This window comes from Chlorocebus sabaeus, chromosome 28 (genome assembly GCF_047675955.1).
Source record: "Chlorocebus sabaeus isolate Y175 chromosome 28, mChlSab1.0.hap1, whole genome shotgun sequence".
Classification (NCBI taxonomy): domain Eukaryota; kingdom Metazoa; phylum Chordata; class Mammalia; order Primates; family Cercopithecidae; genus Chlorocebus; species Chlorocebus sabaeus.
This window is the reverse complement of record NC_132931.1, coordinates 21,116,932-21,135,931: the sequence shown is the minus strand read 5'-3', so window position 1 is coordinate 21,135,931 and position 19,000 is coordinate 21,116,932. Positions and strand designations below refer to the sequence as shown.

Here is a 19,000-nt window from a genome sequence, read left to right as displayed (position 1 = left end):
ACACACGCACATTCTACACACACGCACACACACCACCCATGTGCACACCCACACACATGTGCACAGTTCTGCCTGCTCTAGCCCAAGGAGCCGCCACTGGCCTGGCCGGCGCCATTGCGTGTAACTCAGGCTGCAGCAGCGTCTTCCCCGCCAGGCCGTTGAGCAGGTTCACCAAAGGTGAAAAGGGTCCAGGTGCACCTGAAACACCAGCCTGCCCTGTTATCCTTCCCGGAACCGAGAGCGATGATGGTGGCATAGAAAGGGCAGAGACGGCTCCCAGAGAAACCGCGCTCCCAGAGAAACAGCAGGGTCAGGGAAAGCAGCTCTACCCAGTTCGCACGTGTACCGGGAGCCAACACCGGCTTTCAGCTCTACACGGACCAGTGTGGAAGGAAGGCTGGGGGCGCGGCTCTGACAGCAAAGGGAGAAGCAGACAGGAAATGCACAGGATAGCAGAGACGCTGAGAAGCAGGGCAGCCCTGCCCACGGGAGAGGAGGCGGGCTCTTGGGGTTTGCCAGCAAGTGACAGTGTGTGTCATGTGTGCACACGTATGTGTGTGGGCACATCTGTGTGCTGTGCACCAAACTTCCATAATCCCAACAACACTCAACTTGCCAGCCACGCAGGGAATGGGGAAGAGGCCGGGGTGGCCAGCAGGCGCCCGGATGTCAGGACACACAGACACAGCCGGGCAGGGGCGCAGCCACTGACCTAGGATGGAGACCTTGCTGAGGAACTCCTCGTACATCTTGCGTTTCCTCAGCGTGCTGCCCTGTTCGGGAGAAAGGAAAGACAGACAAGAACGTGAATCTTCGTGCCTGGATCACCCTGACGTTTCCAGATTTCCCCAAATGACTCTCAACTTCTAAGGAGACCCTCCAAGCATTCCAAGTCGCGAAAGTCCTCAATGGCCCGAAGGCTGTGTGAGCTGCCATGGTGTCCTGTGCACCCCGCCTCCCTCCTCCTGGGGGGCTTCTGGAAAAGCTCCCGTCATGGCTGCTAAGTGTCCTGGCCAGCAGCAGAGTTCCCCACCCAGCCGGGGCCAGTGGTAGATCCACGCAGTGAGCACACAGCCAGCCAGAGCCTGAACCCGGGTTTCCAGCCATGAAGGGGAGGGAGCTCATAAACACATCTGGAGAAACTGAGGCCAACACAGACACTCAAGCACATGACACAGAAGGGAGAGTGCTGCTGACATCAGCTGAGACCCTGGATCCAGCCATGCCTGAAGCTGCATCCTTACCCGTTAAAGCTTGACTTCTCTCACCCCTGGGAAAAGCATGTTGAATAATACAACACCAACACACAGGGCCCTGTCCACGTTATGTGAATTAGAAATTAGAATTCATTCCAGAAACTAGGATTATAAATGTGAATTAGAAAAACGCACCCCTTCTTCAAGCACACATCCCAGCAAGCTGACGGGCCCCGGTGCAGACAGGAATGAGGCCCCTGCTCCAAGCAGTCGGCTCCAGCCTGGTGCGCAGAAAGCAGCCTGGGTCTCAGCCCCTCTCAGCCGTCTGCCTAGGCCTTTGCACAGTGCACGAACTCCACAACTGTACAGAGCAGCTGCACGCTGGGCACGACTGAGCACCACACATTCAGAAAACAGAGACACACAGTCCGCCCGGACAGCAGCAAGCCCGATTCTGCTGAAATTCAAATGGTATCATCCATCGACAGAGGCCACGTGTTCAAGTAGGGTGTATGCCGTGATGTGTGTTGGACCAAGAGACGACATGCTGGAGACGAGGTTTTTCCACAACCCTAGATAAGTCCCCTGGGGTGTGGAGAGAGGAGGCAGGAGGGAACCTGCTGTGTTGAACGCCTGCTCCAGGCTGGGGAGGGGGGCTCTTGGACACGCTGACCCACATTGAACTCGCAGCAGATAACCCTGTGAGGGGAACATACTTTTATCCTTATTTTCCAGAGGCAGAAACTGAGGCTCCGCAGGGCTGAGTGACCGCCCTAGACAGGAACCACGGAACCAAGAAGGAAAGCCTAGAGCGAGCTCTAAAAGCCCCAAAGCTGCCCCCACCTCTCCACTTGTCAAACGGGGACGTATTTTACTCCTTTCTGACACGCTGTTTCACGAATTCCCATAACACCCTGAGACAGAAAACCACAGTGAGCAGTGTTTACCAGGTGCCTCCCACCTGTGCAACTGACCACGTGCTGACCACGGGCACACAGACACAGTGGCATGTGCAGTTTCTGAACACGTCCCTCCCCTCCCCTCCCTCCTGCTGTCTGGGACGTGGAGATGATGGCTGGGGCTGCAGCAGCCATCCGGGGCCCCTGAGGAGCATCAGTAAGAGAAAGCTGGTTCCCCGGGCCCCACAGAACAATGTACCCATCCTCGACAGACTCCTGCCAGAGCGTGAGAAACAGCTGTGTGGTTTAAGACGCTGTTATTTTGAGTATTTCTGTTACACCTGGCATGGCAGCAGCCGGCCCCCAATGATCCTCACTCACCTCCTGGTGTCCACACCCTGTGTGGTCCGCACCATGATGAATAGGGCTGATGGATGCAACCAGAGAATGCTAAGGAAATGAGTCTGAGATTTGCAAAGCCAGGTTGTAAAAGATACTGCGGCTCCTGCCCTGCTCTCTCCGGGATCGCTCGGCTGCAGAGAAGCTCAGAGGAGGAGCAGCGCCTTCCGGTCACCCTCCAGCCCTGTGCGGGGAAGCCGCCACAGAAATCTCCTCTGCCCCATAAGACCTTCTGATCCCCACAGCCCGAGGAGGGTTCCAGGCCAGAGCCGTGCTGCTGCTTCCTCCATGACCCATGGGAAATGGAACAAATGTAACATTGTTGACAGAGGCCACTAAGTTTGAGGGGAATTTGTTACGCAGCCACAGCTAACTGATACATCCAGCAAAATTTAATCCTAAGGTTTAGGATAGGCTAGGAAACCCAGGTTAGGATAGAAAACTATAAACTCTTCTAAGCCCTGCAGGCAGCTGCCAGGGACCCTCCCGGCTGCCACAATGCCTGGGGACAATGGTGAAGGAGGGTCATTTATCCCACCTTCTAAACCACGTACGTAGGAAGGAGATGTCAGGAAAGAGAGATGGGCCGGACATGAGAAGCAAGACCCCTGACACTCAGAGGAGCCCCCCAAATGCCTATCAGTCTCCCCAAACTTTCTTCTCCTGAGGGGTGCTGTTCAAAGCATCTTCCCATCCACTCCAATCACTCAGAGGAACAGAAATTGCAATCAAACACCACTTGGTGTTTACCGAGCACCCTGGACAGGGGCGGGGGCTGTGCTCAGGGCTGTGCCCATCATATTGTCACAACTCAGAGGGCCAAGGAGGAGGAGAAAGCGGAGGTGAGTGCTTTGGAGGAGTGTGTCTGAAGTTACCCACTGCCGTGGTGAAGTGGGGGTCTGCCGTAGCCCCGTCTCCAGGGCCTGCGCCTACCCACGGCCCCCTCTCCCTTCTCTTGATGCCACCCACAGCCAGATGCAAACTTGCTTGTGTCTCCCTTAAAAAGGGACCCCTTGGGCACACTGAAAGTGGCCCCATCACATGGGAAAATGAGGGGCCACCACAGAGCCCCTTCCACAGTTGGGGGTGGGGAAGAGCAGCCCTGGGGACACAGTGAGCATAGGGGAGGCAGCCCGCAGCCCTCCTGTGCAGCCCTCCTGGCTAGGATAGAGCGGAACTCCAGCTACTGGGGCAGGAGGCCCTGCAGGAGCGGAGCAGAGAATGAAGGAAGGGAGATGGATTGCTGCGGAAGGAAAACAGCTCAAGGGGGAAGGGCTGGAGGAAAGGCACGTGATGCTAAATGCCTGTCCCTGGAAAACTATGACAAAAATGCAAGCTCCAGTGAAATGGGGGAGGAATGGCACACAAGTCCCCGAGGCACAGCGGTGACTTGTGTGGGGCTCAGGCCAGGTTTTTTCCAGTTGCTTATTCTGAACTCTGGTGGCGAGGCTGACCTTTCCCATGGGCACAGGCCATTTCCGGTAGCACGGCCCTCCCCACTCACTCCCAAGCCTTCGTCAATGTCCAGAAACAGACTCGTGGAGCTGCGCCAAGCGTCCCACTCACAGATCAGACGACTGAGCCCAGCAAAGGTGTGGCTTGAGCCCAACTTCCATGATGGGGATGAGGACCCTAAGGACACCCACCCTCCCCTGCCTTCCAGAGCCTCAGCATGGAGGACACCGTGGGAAGTCCACTCAACGTGGACAAGTACAGGTCTGAATGTGTCACCTGCATCACTGGACCTTGGTGAAATGAGACCATATAAATCCCTGCCTTGCTGGGTCATGATGAGAACTGAGAATCCACAAATGTTATGTTCCTGCTAATGGTGATGGTGGTGATGTTGGTGAGGATAGCCACAGTGGTGACGATGATTGGTGGTGATGGTGATGATGGTGATGGTGGTGATGGTGAGGACAGCGATAGTGATGGATAGTGATGGTAACGGTGGTGATGATGGTGGTGACAGTGACGGTGATGGTGCTGATGGTGGTGATGATGGTGATGGTGGTTATGATCATACCAATGGTGATAATGGTGATGGTATTGAGGATGTTGATGGTGATAATGATAATGGTGATGGTGATAATGGTAGTGATGATGGTGATAGTGAGGACGGTGATGATGGTGCTGATGGTGATGATAATGATGGTGATGGTGGTGACAGTGATATCCATGGTGGTGAGAATGGTGGTGATGATGAGAACAGTAGTGATGTTGGTGATGATGGTGATAATGATGGTGATGGTGAGGGTGATGGTATTGAGGATGTTGATGGTGATGATAATGGTAGTGATGATGTTGATTGTGGTGGGGATGGTGATGGTGGTGATGATGGTGATAATGGTGGTGATGGTGATGGTGATGGTATTGAGGATGTTGATGGTGATAGTGATAATGGTAGTGATGATGTTGATTGTGGTGGGGATGGTGATGGTGGTGATGATGATGATATTCATGGTGGTGAGGATGGTGATGGTGAGGATGGTGATAACAGTGATGGTGATGGTGATAATGGTGGTGATGATGGCGGTGATAATGGTAGTGATGATGTTGATGGTGGTGGGGATGGTGATGGTGAGGATGGTGATAACAGTGACGGTGATGGTGATAATGGTGGTGATGATGTTGATGGTGGTGATGGTGATGATGGTGATGGTGATGGTGGAGGTGATGGTGATGATGGAGGTGATGGTGATGATATTCATGGTGGTGAGGATGGTGATGGTGAGGATGGTGATAACAGTGATGGTGATGGTGATAATGGTGGTGATGATGGCGGTGATAATGGTAGTGATGATGTTGATGGTGGTGGGGATGGTGATGGTGAGGATGGTGATAACAGTGACGGTGATGGTGATAATGGTGGTGATGATGTTGATGGTGGTGATGGTGATGATGATGGTGATGGTGATGGTGGAGGTGATGGTGATGATATTCATGGTGGTGAGGATGGTGATGGTGAGGATGGTGATAACAGTGACGGTGATGGTGATAATGGTAGTGATGATGTTGATGGTGGTGATGGTGGTGATGGTGATGGTAGTGAGGATGTTGATGGTGATGATAATGGTAGTGAGGATGGTGATGGTGATAATGGTAGTGAGGATTGTGATGGTGATAATGGTGGTGATGATGTTGATTGTGGTGGGGATGGTGATGGTGGTGATGATGATGATATTCATGGTGGTGAGGATGGTGATGGTGAGGATGGTGATAACAGTGATGGTGATGGTGATAATGGTGGTGATGATGGTGGTGATAATGGTAGTGATGCTGGCAATGATGACAGTGATGGCAGGGATGATAGTGGTGGTGATGATGGTGCTGACGGTGGTGATGGTGGCAATGATGATGGTGGTAGTGGTTCTTACTGGGTACACGAAAGTGTGCTGATGGGGAAAGTCAGGACATTGCAATTCCAACCCCAGCCTGCCCAGGACTCCCCATAACCTTGGACTAGTCTTGTCCCGTCTGGTCTTCGGTTTCTCCGTGAGAAGAGTGGTTGAAATGAGCAGCTGTTCCCTGTGTCTCTGGCCTGGGCTCCTTCTTTGTCCCCCCAAATTCCTCACCACTGCTCCACTGGTGCCACGTCCACCTTGGCCCTTGTCTGCCTCCCAATGACTTGCAGGGGGATGTCAGGTCCCTCAGCTCAGAAATGGGGTTAGACACCCGTGCAAACAGCTGCTGACCCAGCCCTAGTCCTCAGCAGCCTCCACCACTGCCAAGATTCCTCCTCCTCCCAGAAGGTGATGACGATGAGCATGGCTCACTACACTGAATGTTTCCCAGCGACCAGGCACCTCCCGAGATCCACAGCTTCAGCTGGGCCTACTATTATCTCCACTCCAGGGAAGAAACAGAGGCTCAGGGCCGGTGTGGCCTGCCTGTGCCCACTGGGCTGCCAAGCGGTGAGGCCAAGAACTGAAACGGGACAATCTTGTTCCAGAATCGATGCTCGCACGGCCAGGCTCCACACTGTCCTGGAGACAGCAAGGTCACCTTGAACCTCCACTCACACACTCAGCACTTTGTCTGCTCTGGAAGAACAGAAGTGGCATCCACAGAGCACCTACTGTGTGCACGGCACCACACATCATCATTCTCCATCCTCACAGGAGACTGGAGAAGGGCAGCTCAGCGCATGCAACGTGCCCAGGCTGCCCGGGACAGAGACAGGAGCCGGGACGGTCCAGCCTCGGGTGTTGCTTTCATGCTGCCAACACCAAGCCCACAGCCCTGTGAGGGTCGGGCAGCTGGGGCAGCTCTGGACGTGTTCCATGGCACGGGGCTGCTGAAGGGAGAAGGGGCTCAGCATCACGCAGAGAGAACCGGAAACGTCAGTGACCTGGGTCCCCGGGTCCTGCCTCCCCCGGTGCCTGGAGACCAGAAGACAGAGGTGGCTCTGGCACTCTGCTGTGCAGCCCCGCACCCTCTGGGGCACTCTGAGAGGAGCGTGGCTCCCACGGCCCTGAGCACCCCCGGCCCGGTAAAGGGTGTGGAGCCAGAAGGCGACTCTGCCCTGAAATACACACACATCAGCACAGCACGGCGGGACTCTGCCGCCCAAGACATGTGCAGGAGAGGAGCAGAGCCGCGGCTCAGAGCACAGAGCCGAACACAGCTGTGGGCCTGGTTAGCACAGCTGCCCGTGCAGTCACCGGAGACCTGGTCTGGCGACACTGACCTCGCCACTCCAATGTGTGGCCCTGGCGTGCCCAGTCCAGGGGACCAAGAGACCAGCAAGGTGGGGGCGGGGTCCCGAGAGGCCGGCACTTGGGGAGAAAACAGCCCCAGGCCTTGCAAGTCACAGCAGATGCAGACGCAGGAAGTAGAGGCGTGAACCCAGCCCTCCCCACACCCGGGTCTCAGTTTCTCCATCAGCTCCAGGTCAGAGCAGCACTAACATGGCTGCGAGCCCCGATTTCAGAGTCCTGGGGGTGTCCTATCTTCCGCCAAAGCCCTCCCCAAGGTCCCCTCTTTGCGGCAAAAACCTGCAGCCCAGGAGGTTCGAGAAACCCTCAGGAACTTGGCCCGAGACCGAGACAGCACAGACAGCACTTCTCCGCCCGCTGCGGGTGCCTGAACAAACGGGGCTTCCTCAGTGACAACGGTCTTTTCGGAAACGCCAAGCCCAGGCCCGTCGGCAGCAGAAAAAGTGCCGCGTGTCTGCCCCGGAGAGCGGAGAGCGGGCCGGACGCCCGGGGCAGCGGCAGGCGCAATGACCCAGCCCAGGCCATTTTAGATTTCCGCCAGCCATAAAAAAAAGCACTTCTTTTGAAAAATAATTTATAATTCACACTGACTGCCCAGCAATTACGCCCAGCCGGAGGAATGCAAAGCGTGTTTTGCCCGGGGAACCTCAGACATTAAAGCCGCGTGCGCCCATCCATCTCTCGCAGCGGGGAGACAGCTGAAGGCTGCCAGGGGCCCCCGGGGGAGGGCCCGGCCCCAAAGGCTGCCCCTTTTGGGATCATGTTCCTTCTGAGGCTGAGACGGTCGGTGAGGCGGGGCTGGGAGCGGGCCTCTGAGCAGGCCGGTGGGCACTGGGACCCCCATGTGAGGGCTCAGGCGTGTGTCTGCTGGCATCCCCGAGGGGGGCTTTGTGTGGGAAGAGGCAGGTGACCCCCATTTCCAGGTGCGAGGCTTCCTCAGGCCCACAGCACGGGGAGGGCGGGGGGCCGGGAAGTGGCTTCCTAACACCAGTCCCACCCACTTCCCAGGAGTCAGCCCGGGGGCACAGGGCCTGGGTCACAGTCTCAGCTCTGCCCCGTCTCGCCAGCACCTGCTTGGCCTCGGCTCCCACAGCTCTGTAATGAAGAGTCCGACCAAACTTCAGAAGCAGAGGTGGAAGGGAGGCCCCAGTCGCCACCCCCCTCCTCCCCCGGTGTCTCCAAAAATATCCCTGTCCCCTCCACACCCCAGGAGCTGGAGGTGTCAGAGCTGTGGCCTGGGTGGCAGCAGGGTGGACAACAGCCCTCCAGGGGCCTGGGGATCTCTCCAGCACCTTCACACAGAAAGCCTGGAAAACTGGAGCATCGATAGCGGCTGTCAGGTGCGGCGGCTCAGGCCTGTAATTCCAGCACTCTGGGAGGCCAAGGTGGGAGGATCGCCTGAGCTCGTGAGAGACCAGCTTGGGCAACATATCGAGACTTCACCTCTATTAACAGAAAAAAAAGGGAAAAGAAAAATACATACAGCAGCCACTCGTGACTGGCCCCTTCTGCAGCCTGCAGATGCACTGACAGTGGGGTGACATGGCTGGTGATGCCTGGCCGTCCCCACAATGGCCCCAGATGGCTGCATCACGGCCTCATCCCCTCACACTTCAAAGCCAGGAGGAGCAGAGTCACACCACAGCCACGCACCCCCAAAGCCGTGAGGCGAAGCCCACCAGAAAGCCAGCCCCAGCTCCCACGCACGGCTGTGGGGGCAGCAACTTCAGTCTGAAGGAACCGCTGTGGAACCCAGCATGGCAGACCCCAGGGCCAATGAGAAGAGGAAGAGGCCCAGGCAAGCGGAGTGGGGCTTTCGAGCTGTGAACAGCGCCCACTCTCCCTCCCGCCTGGGCCTCGTGAGGTGGACATGCCAGGCAGATCCCGGTTCTGGTCCCCCACATGGATCAGGGTCCCCCACGTGCGCACTGTGGGACCCTCAGCATGTCACGTCTGCCTCGGAGCTCCTGAGCCCGCCGTCCTGCCCCTGAGTGAGGGTGCGCACAGGCCCTCCCGGGCTGCCATGGCCTCACGTGGACACTGTAGGGCACTAAGCCCGGGTCGAGGCTCAGGGACGCTCCGCGACCTTAGCAGCATCCTCAAGGCTACAAGTGACAAACTGCCTGTGCTAAGAAACGGAGAAGCCCCGTACTCTCCTGGCCCCACTGGCTGTGCAGGGTCACTCCGGATACCGGTCAGCGGGGGCTGAGGGGCAGGGAGGGTCCAACCTCCGCCCCAGACTCAGGTTCCAAGGAGGTCTAGGCTGCCTAGGGAGGTGGGTTCTGGATACCCCAGCACAGCCTCCACCTCAGAATTCTACATCCATTGCTTCCAAACGCTGGGGTCCCGGGTAAGGATCAGGGTGAATAGAGAACCCCAAAGCTTACAAGAAAGAAAAACCAGGCCAGGCACAGTGGCTCACACCTATAGTCCCAGCACTGTGGGAGGCTGAGGCGGGAGGATCACTTGAGCCCGGGAGTTCGAGACCAGTCTCAGTGGCATAGTGAGACCCAGTCTCTATAAAAAAAAAAAAATTTTGTAGCTTAGTTGGGTGTGGTAGCACATGCCTGTAGTCCCAGCTACTCGGGAGGCTAAGGATGGAGGATGGCTTGAGCCAGGGAGGCGGAGGTTACAGTGAGCCGAGATTGCGCCACTGCACTCCATCCTGGGTGACAGAGTGAGACCCTGTTTCAAAAAAATTTTAAAAAAAGAAAGAAAGAAAAAGCAAGTCTGGGGAGTACTGGCTCCGGGCTGGGCCCCTGCCTGGGAGCCTAGAGGTGGGGTCAACCCCATCCTTCCTCGGATAAAACGGGAAGCAGCGGAGGGAACAGACAGGCATCAGGGAGTCTCCCAGATCAGACATTCTGGGATCCTAAACTGGAGTCAGAGTTCACATTTCGGGCGGTGATCCGCTTCCCGGAGACACCGGACCGGGTCTCCCGCGTCCCCCGCGTCCCCCGCGTCCCCCCACGTCCCAGCTCGGGGCTAAGGCAGAAACAGGAGCCGTGTGAGGAGCTCGGGGCCGAGACAGAAACAGACACCATCCTGCAAGTGCTCCCATCCCAACCGGCCCGGCGCGGCCAGCTATTCTTAGCGCACAGGACCCAAAATTAAAACAGAGGAAGCGCCAGCTCCCTCGGCGGTTTGGGAACTTCCCTGAATATAAGGTTCCAACCACAAAAATCCCACAGCCGGGAGCGACAGGGCGTCAAAAACGGCGAGGAAACGGCTTGTGCAACGCCAGGCCAGGTGCGCCCAGAGGAGACGGGAACCGCTGTGCCCTCTTCCTGTCCCAAAACCGCTTCAGCCCCTCTCGGAGGGAGGGTGTCTCAGGGGACCCCTCCCAGGCGGTGACAGAGGCCTCCGGGTGAAGGCAGGAGTGAGTGGGTCCAGACAGAAGAGAGAACGTGGGACTCCTCTGAGGAGGCCGCATCTCACCTGCTCTGTGAACTGAGGTATCCCTGGCAGTGCGGGAGCCCCAGGCCCAGGGCGGGTACCCAAGCAATGCCCCATAGGTGCATGAATGAGGAGCTCATGAGGGGCAGAGCCTGATGAAACAGCGGTCCCAAAGACTGTGCAGACACGCCATCCACAAAACACAAGAGCCGGCATCGCCGTGGGCCGGGACAGGCCAGCACCAGCAGGACATGGTCTGGGCCCATGACCATCAAATCCTCGTTCCCCAATCAGAGACCACACTCCTGAGAGGGAAACCCGGGGCTGAACTTGTTCTCCCAGCTCACGGGACTCTGTCCTAAACCATCCCACGGGACTCTCCCCGGGCCTCCCCTCGGGCGTCCTGGAACTGCGGCTCCCTCCTCAGGAATCACGCCGGCCCAGGCTGGCCTTCCGGGAGACACCAAGCCCCCCAGAAGACACCAGGCCATTCATCTCCCGTCACAGCAACCAGGCTGGCCTCGGGCACGGAGTGGAGGGAACCATCCCAGGGAGGGGATGGAGGAGAGGCCGAGGACCCCAGCACCACCCACCTGGCTCACCCCCTCCTCGGCTGGACTGGACCCCGGGACCCCAGGCCCCGAAGGAGAGGGCTCGGAGCAGACGCTGTCCGGGGCTGCCTCGGCAATAAGCCCACGGCCACCAGGTTCTGCTGCGTCAACCCCGACCAGCTCAGGGGACCCCGGCCCAGCAGTCACGGCTGGGTAAGGACCGAGTGGAGGGGTGCGGCCGCCCAAACCACAGGTGCTGGCCCCTGGAGGCCTCTGCCCAGCAATGGGACAGAAGGAGCTGAGGAGGAGACCTGAGGCCATAAGGGGACCCCCCAAACTATGAAGGAACCCCAAGACCATGGGAGATTCCAAGACCATGAGGGGACCCCAAACTATGAGGGGACCCCCATACCATGAGGAGACCCCCTAGATGAAAAGGGGACCCCCAAACCATAAGGGGACCCCTAGATCATGAGGGGACCCCAAACTATGAGGGGACCCCCATACCATGAGGAGACCTCCTAGATGAAAAGGGGACCCCCAAACCATAAGGGGACCCCTAGATCATGAGGGGACTCCCCCAGACCATGGGGGACCCCAAGACCATGAGGGGACCCCAAACTATGAGGGGACCCCCATACCATGAGGAAACCTCCTAGATGAAAAGGGGACCCCCAAACCATAAGGGGACCCCTAGATCATGAGGGGACTCCCCCGACCATGAGGGAACCCCAAGACATGAGGGGACCCCAAATTATGAGGGGATCCCCTAGACCATGAAGAGACCCCCAAACCACAAGGGGACTGCAGACCATCGGGGACCCCCCAGACCACTGTGGCAGGCCCAGAGCTTCCCAGGACAAATGACCTCACAGGCTACCCTCACTGGATGGCCCCAAGCTGGCCCAGGGAACTGGGCCCACGTCAGCTCTGGTCACTGCTGCTCTCAAGCTCCCACCATGGCTCCCATGCACTCTGACAGGATGATTCCTGCGGAGGCTGCGGGTCCCCAGCCTGGAGCCCTCCCCGCCCTCTCCAGACAACACCTCACTGCCCCATCCGGGGAGGCCCCCTCATCCACACACGCTCCGCAGCCCCGGCCCAGGCCTGTGCTGCTGTTCCTCAACCCTAGCGGTCCTGAGCTGCTTCCGGCACTCGGGCGTCCTGCCCCAAGGCTCTGCTCAACGCCGCCTTATCAGGGGGTCTCTGAGGCCCCTCCACGGAACAGCAGCCCCGCCCACCACTCTGCCTGCCTCCACCTGCTTCTCAGCGTGGTCCTTCTGCGCAGGCATTGTCCTCTGGGGCTGGGTGCTCATGGCCACCTCCACCAGGACAAGACTCCAGCTGCTCTGCCAGTGATCCCCACGGACCTGCACCCAGAACAGGGCCTGGCAGGTGGCGTGTGTGCAGGGAGGGCATAGACGGTTCTCTCCCTGGAAAGGGTCCTCCCCCGGCTCCCCAAGCGCTCACCTCCAGGAGCCCCTGCAAACACCAGCCGTGGCAGCTAAACTGGCCCATAGGCCCCCCACCGCCTACAGCAAGCACAGGCATACACACGCGTGTGCACACAGCACACACCGTACAGGGTGCACAGCTCAGAGTAGATTTGGCTGCATATACAAAAAAAAAAAAAAAAAGCTAAAAGCCCAAGCGTCAGTCCCCACACACAGGAAGCCTCGGGGTGAGCAGCCACCGTGTCAGCAGGCAGCCACGCCTCACACCTCTTTGCTCTGCCACCATGGTGAGTGGGTTTCACACTCAAAGTCACCTCTTGGCCCAATATGGCAGCTGGAGCGCCAGCCATCACAACCACAGTCCAGACAGTGGGAAGGAGAAAGGGGAGGACGGTGAAGGAGCCTCCCCGGCTACCTGCCTATCTTCTAAGAAGCTTCCAGTCCCTCCACCCCTTTCCACTCCTCTCACAGGCCAGATCTGTCAGGGAGGCTGGAAAACCTCTTTTCTCCAGGTGCGCCCCCCTCTTGAATAGAGCCAGGGTTCCCAGGGATGCCTGGCAGAGGTGGGCGTTGGCCCTCTCTGTGCTCGGGCACCAACTCACCATGAGGATGCGGCGGTAGCTGTCCCGGTCGATCCCCCAGAGCTTGAGATCCGTCTTGGCTCTCACGGTCGCGGCCCTGGGGGTGCCGTAGATGAGCGCCAGCTCCCCGAAGCTGCCTCCCTCGCTGATGTTGGTCACCCACTCTCCATTCACGTACACCTTTGGGGAGCAAGACAGAGAAGCGTCACAGGGGCCAGGCAGGGTGAGCTCCTCTGCACCCCGGGCAGCAAGCCCCCCTTAGCTCTCCCCAGAAAGGGGTTCCTGCAGGGCGGGGCACAAATCCTTTTGCTTGTGGGCAGAACCGTGCGTTCCCCAGGAATGGGCCTGTGGACCCCAGTGCCCACCCCACCCCCAGCAGTGCTGAGAGCCACAGTGGGACAACATCAGACCCCCACGGCAGGAAGGCCCCGAGCCGCCAGTGCCGATGAGACGACCACACCAGAGGCGGAAGCACCGGGTCCCCGCTCTGCAGCACCGCGGCCCCAGCCTGCCTCCCAGGCAGTGTCTGATTCAACTCGTCAGCTTCTCACTTAGCCTGTCTGGGCCTCAGTTTCCCTAGTTGCACCGTGATGAGTTGGAGCCTGTGATCCCCACGGGGCTCTGTTTGGGGGCCCCATCTGCTTCCTCTCCACCCCAGGCCATTCCTCTGTCCCCCCTCCATCGGCACACACCACGGGGTCCTGACGGAGCTGGGCGGCCTCAAGTGCAGACCTCTCCTGCCAGGGCCTCCCTCCCTACGGGCAGGGCCTGAGCTCCCTGGGCTGGAGTCTGAATGGGTGCCCTATGGCTGGGCACCGCGGCCGAGCTGCGCCTGGGAAGGAGCCCAGACAAGATTCCCTTTCAGCCAGCGTGGGCCGCCGCCCCCACACAGGGCGCCTACTATGCATTGACCATCACAGTCAGGTCCGTGCAAGAATAGTGCAGATTGTTTATTATGCAGTGATTATGCAGATTCGGTTACTATAAATTGACACAATACGTGCTTTATCCCCCCTGCGTGTCAATGAGCTTAAAGAATAGTTCCCATTGGCAAAGCAGTTCCCACTGGTTGCATATCGGGAAAGAATGGATTGCGATGAATCATGGAATCAATTCTTACTGAAATCAATGACTCATTATCTGGATAATAACTGAGGCACAGAGTCTTCTCTCTGAAAGAAAAGGCCACGCAGGTGTAACTCCACAATTAGGTGCAAGCAAGCGCTGGGGAGAACTGGTCAACCATGAACATTCGTGGGCACAGGGACGACCACTGAGCAAAGGCGGACTCCACCTGGCAGGGATGTGGTGATCACCTCCACCCGGCCCGCCAGGCTCCCCGGCTCCTGGAGGGAGGCGAGAGCAGGAATACAGGGCAGAAGAAACACCAGCTTCCCCCCAGTGATCCCCTCCAGGAATCAGAAGACGGCCGTCCTTCCACGGAGCCAGGGAGCGCCCACCTGGGTGGGGCGTGCAGGGATACGTGGAGGGGGCAGCAACTCTGGCATTTTAGGGGCGAGGAGACCTCAGAGAACGCCCTCCAGAACCTCTGCCTCTTGCTTCTCAAAGGGGACCCGGAGCTGGGGAAGGGCCTGGGATGGCCTCTGGGCACAGTCTGGCCTCCCACCTTATGGCGGACACTCCCACGTTGCCTAAGTTTTTGTAAACACCAGTTTATGGAGGCAGAACTTGCACACAGGAACGCGCCCACCTCGTGGGCAGCCCGGTGAGTTTCATATCGCTCAGATGGCGGGGGGGGGGGGCTCCATAAACTCCCAGGGGACTCTTCCCCAGAGGGATCCGGAGCTCACCCCGTGGGTCTCACGGTGTCTGTCCGTGCTGTGGGGGATGGACTCCAGGGTGCACAGCACATTGTGCAGCCAGGAGCATCCCCGTACTGACATGCACGCCTGGGGTGGCACTCGACGCTGGCTCAGCGTCAGCAGGCATTCTGCACCGAACACCGTCGCCCTCCAGCACCCTCCACACGGAACACCGTTCCAACGGGGCACCTCCCTCCAGCACCCTCCACACCAAACACCATCGCCCTCCAGCACCCTCCACACCAAACACCGTTCCAACAGGGGCCCCGCCCTCCAGCGCCCTCCGCACTTCTGTTCCCATGCAGGGGCCTCCTGCTGAGCCACGAGAGCAGTGTGGACTCAGAAGATGTGAACCTGAGGTCAGCAGGGGTTTGCTTGACACGGGAGAGCCAGGGAGGCGGGTGACATCTTATGCCCAAGGAGGTGAGTGAGCCTCTTGCCCCTTCAGGGACCCCTCTCGAATGGCTGCCCAGGCATGTGGCAGGACACTCCCCTCCCTTGGCAAAGAGCACGGGGGCCCTGGGAGCAGAGAAGGGTGAGTCTGCACAGGGCCAGCCCGGGACGGCCGCACCTCCCACCTTTCTGGGGTTCTGCCCCAAAGGGGGATTCATGGTTGCTGCGGCCGCAGGCAGGACCCGGGGAAGCTGGGCCTGGACGCACTGCCCGTGAGGCCCGGAGAAGCCCATGGCCTCCGAGAGCTCCGTCTGCAGCCTCAGAGGAAACCATTGTGCGGGTCCCACAGACGGCCAGGGCCACACTGTGCTCGGCCGCCCGGAGGACAAAGGGGCCATCCTTCTCAGGACACTGGTCACTGTCACCGCTCCCGGCACCGTGCGGGCCCCACCCCCGCTGGTACGCATAGGGGCTACTTCTTGTTGTTGAGTCTCAGTTTTTTTTTGTTTTCTCTTCTCTTTTTTTTTTTCTTTTTGAGACGGAGTTTCGCCCTTGTTACCGAGGCTGCAGTGCAATGGTGCGATCTCGGCTCACCGCAACCTCCGCCTCCCAGGTTCAAGCAATTCTCCTGCCTCAGCCTCCCGGATTACAGACACCTGCCCCACCACGCCCGGCTAATTTTGTATTTTTAGGAGAGACGGGGTTTCACCATGTTGGCCAGGCTGATCTCAAACTCCTGACCTCAGGGGATCTGCCCGCCTCGGCCTCCCAAAGTGCTGGGATTACAGGCGTGAGCCACGGCGCGCGCTTTCTCTTCTTTTAAAAGAAGAAACGATGCCCCTGCGGGGCAGCATTTACGCTCCACCATCACTGCAGCTTCTCTGGCTGAGCGCCGAGCTCACACCCGGCTCCGCCCTGCCCCAGCCCACCTTCACTCGCTCACCCTGTGTTTAGAGGTAGATGGTGGGGTGGGGGTGCCAGGGGCTGGGGGAGGTGCACGGGCAGGGAGTGTGTAATGTGGACAGAGCCTCAGTTTAAGAAGACAAGAACATTCTGGAAATGGACAGTGGTGACAATTATAAAATAACATGAGGCCGGGCGCGGTGGCTCAAGCCTGTAATCCCAGCACTTTGGGAGGCCGAGACGGGCGGATCACAAGGTCAGGAGATGGAGACCATCCTGGCTAACACAGTGAAACCCCGTCTCGACTAAAAATACAAAAAACTAGCCGGGCGAGCTGGCGGGCACCTGTAGTCCCAGCTACTCGGGAGGCTGAGGCAGGAGAATGGCGTAAACCCGGGAGGCAGAGCTTGCAGTGAGCTGAGATCACACCACTGCACTCCAGCCTGGGCGACAGAGTGAAACTCCGTCTCAAAAACAAACAAACAAACAAACATGAATACGCTTAATGCCACCAAACTGCAAAATGGTTAGAACGATCAATGTGCAACTTTTACTACAATTAAAGTAGGGCTGAGGGTGGTGGCTCACACCTGTCATCACGCACTTTGGGAAGCCCAGGCAGAAGGATGGCTTGAAGCCAGGAGTTTGAGACCAGCCTGGGCAACATAGCAAAACCCCACCTCTACAAAAAAACTTTTAAATTAGCTGGACGTGGTGGTGCACAGCTGTAGCCCCCGCTTCTTGGGAGGATTGCTTGAGTCCAGGAGTTCAAGGCTGCAACGAGCTATGATCGCGCCACTGCACTCCAGCCTGGGTGACAGAGCGAGACTCCATCTCAAAAAAATTAAAGAAGAAGTGTAAAAACACAGAACACAAGACACACCCTGAATAACATCCGATCAGATCGCAAAGCTGAGGTGCCCTGCTCTGGGATCACCAAGCCGAGGTACCCTGCTCCAGGGTACGCCCAGCTGCCTGGCGGTGCAACCTGGTCCCCCAGAAACAGCTCCTCCCCCAGACATGTTGTGTGAAACCGAGGGAAGCCCGGGGTGGCCGACGTCAGCAGGGACGACGTGACGCCAGGGATGGGGAGCAGAAGGAGGGAGTCCTGGAACCACAGGGGCCCGAAAACAATTTGGGGAAGACTCGAGCCCCACACAGGGCGTGGAAGGGAGAGCTACGTTCCCGGGCCCGTGAAGTCAGCAGCTGAGTGTCCTTTTAAGCAGAAATGCTATGTTCCATGAATAAAATACATTGGAAGATATTTTTATACTTAGAAAAATGGATTATAGCTCTTGGCAACACACAGATAGCAGCAGGCACTTTTGGAGTCTCTGGAAAACCATAATTTAAACCGAACCTGGTGCTCTTGGCAGTTGGTCACCTGGCCGTCCCCCTGAGGCGCCACTGGTCAGAGGGCAGTGTCCACCCTGCAGAAGCGGGTGACGTCCACCTCCGAGCCCTGCTGGCTTAAAGGGTCAGGGCCGGGTCCTTCAGAGGACGGTTTCCTGCTGGGCCTCGGGCACTTGGCCGGGTGCAGTGACATGCCCACGGCAACCGGCCATCCGTTCCCGCCACCCGGAATAAAACCAGGGTCCCGCTAGCCCCAGGAACCCACTCGGACCCTGGGTCGCCCTAGTCCTGCAGCCCCGAACCTGGGGTATATCCATTCCATCGCCCCAGGGAGGCAACTGAGAGAAACCAGCAAACAAAACGCAGCACCCAGGGTTCGCACAGCAGCTGGACAGGGCTGCCTGGAGCTGCCATGCGGCTGCTCCCCTGGGTGCCGTAATAACAGTAATTATTATAATACATATGCCCATAACTCACCCGGCTACCCGACATGCCACTTTTTTATTCCAGATTCCTGACTGAGCATCCTTTGATTTCCTTAAATGTGGGCTTCACCCACACGGGCCCTGCGGGTTTACCCTGCACGCGAAGGGCCTCCCACATCACAGGGGGCCCCCGCAGGCAGCTCCTGCGCCCGGCCCCACCCGGCCCCGCCGGGCACTCCCTGCCGCCCACCTCTGCCCTGGCTGGAAAATCTGAGATTGACAGAGGTGCTTGGTGTTCGTGCACAGCCGCCCGGGACTCAGGGGACGGTCCCCACAAGTCACAGTCGGTTCCCGCGGGGGCCCCGGCTGTCCCACGTTAGCCTGTAGCCAGGAAGCGGGCATCTACCCACGGGGCTCAGACATCCTGGCTCTGGCGGGCCGGGTCCAGCAGGGGCCTTAAAGCTGACTCTGTGCCTGACCCAGGGCTGGGGAAGGGGCAGGGACGGGCGGTGGCGGGGCAGGGGAAGGGGAGGGATTTGCCAGGATAATATATCTGGGGAACTCCGGTTACACCAGGGTGACCTCACTCTTTCCTTTCTCAAAATCGCCTCCCAACGTCCCTGAGCCTGGAAAGAAGCCAGCCAGGGCGCCACGATGCCTCGCGTCTGAGAGAAAACCATCTCCCCTCACTCAGGCTTCGGCCCCGACCCCACGCTAACCGAACCAGGGCCGGGGCTGGGGCTGGGGCTGGGGCTGGGAGGGGATGCTGTGAGCTCAGGGCTGGAGGAAACAGTCCCTGCTTTGAAGTGGCCCCGGGACCGGCCTCTCCCACTGCCCTGTCATGTTACAGACGGCGGCGGGGGGAGTGGGGAGGGGGGTCTGTCCTGCTGGAAGGACACAGGGAAGGGA

General features: G+C 58.6%; 1 protein-coding gene across 4 annotated transcripts in view; it reads right to left on the bottom strand.

The window, feature by feature from the left end:
• The window catches only part of PRKAR1B (protein kinase cAMP-dependent type I regulatory subunit beta), a 182,939-nt gene that overhangs the window by 36,333 nt on the left and 127,606 nt on the right, over window positions 1-19,000 (bottom strand). For all 4 annotated transcript variants that reach the window (XM_008018916.3, XM_073012892.1, XM_008018917.3 and 1 more), the window contains exons 7-8: window positions 13,216-13,374; window positions 713-773 (exon numbers count right to left, since the gene is read on the bottom strand). In XM_008018916.3, coding sequence (XP_008017107.1) covers window positions 713-773; window positions 13,216-13,374 — 220 coding nt within the window. The remainder of the gene's footprint in view (window positions 1-712; window positions 774-13,215; window positions 13,375-19,000) is intronic.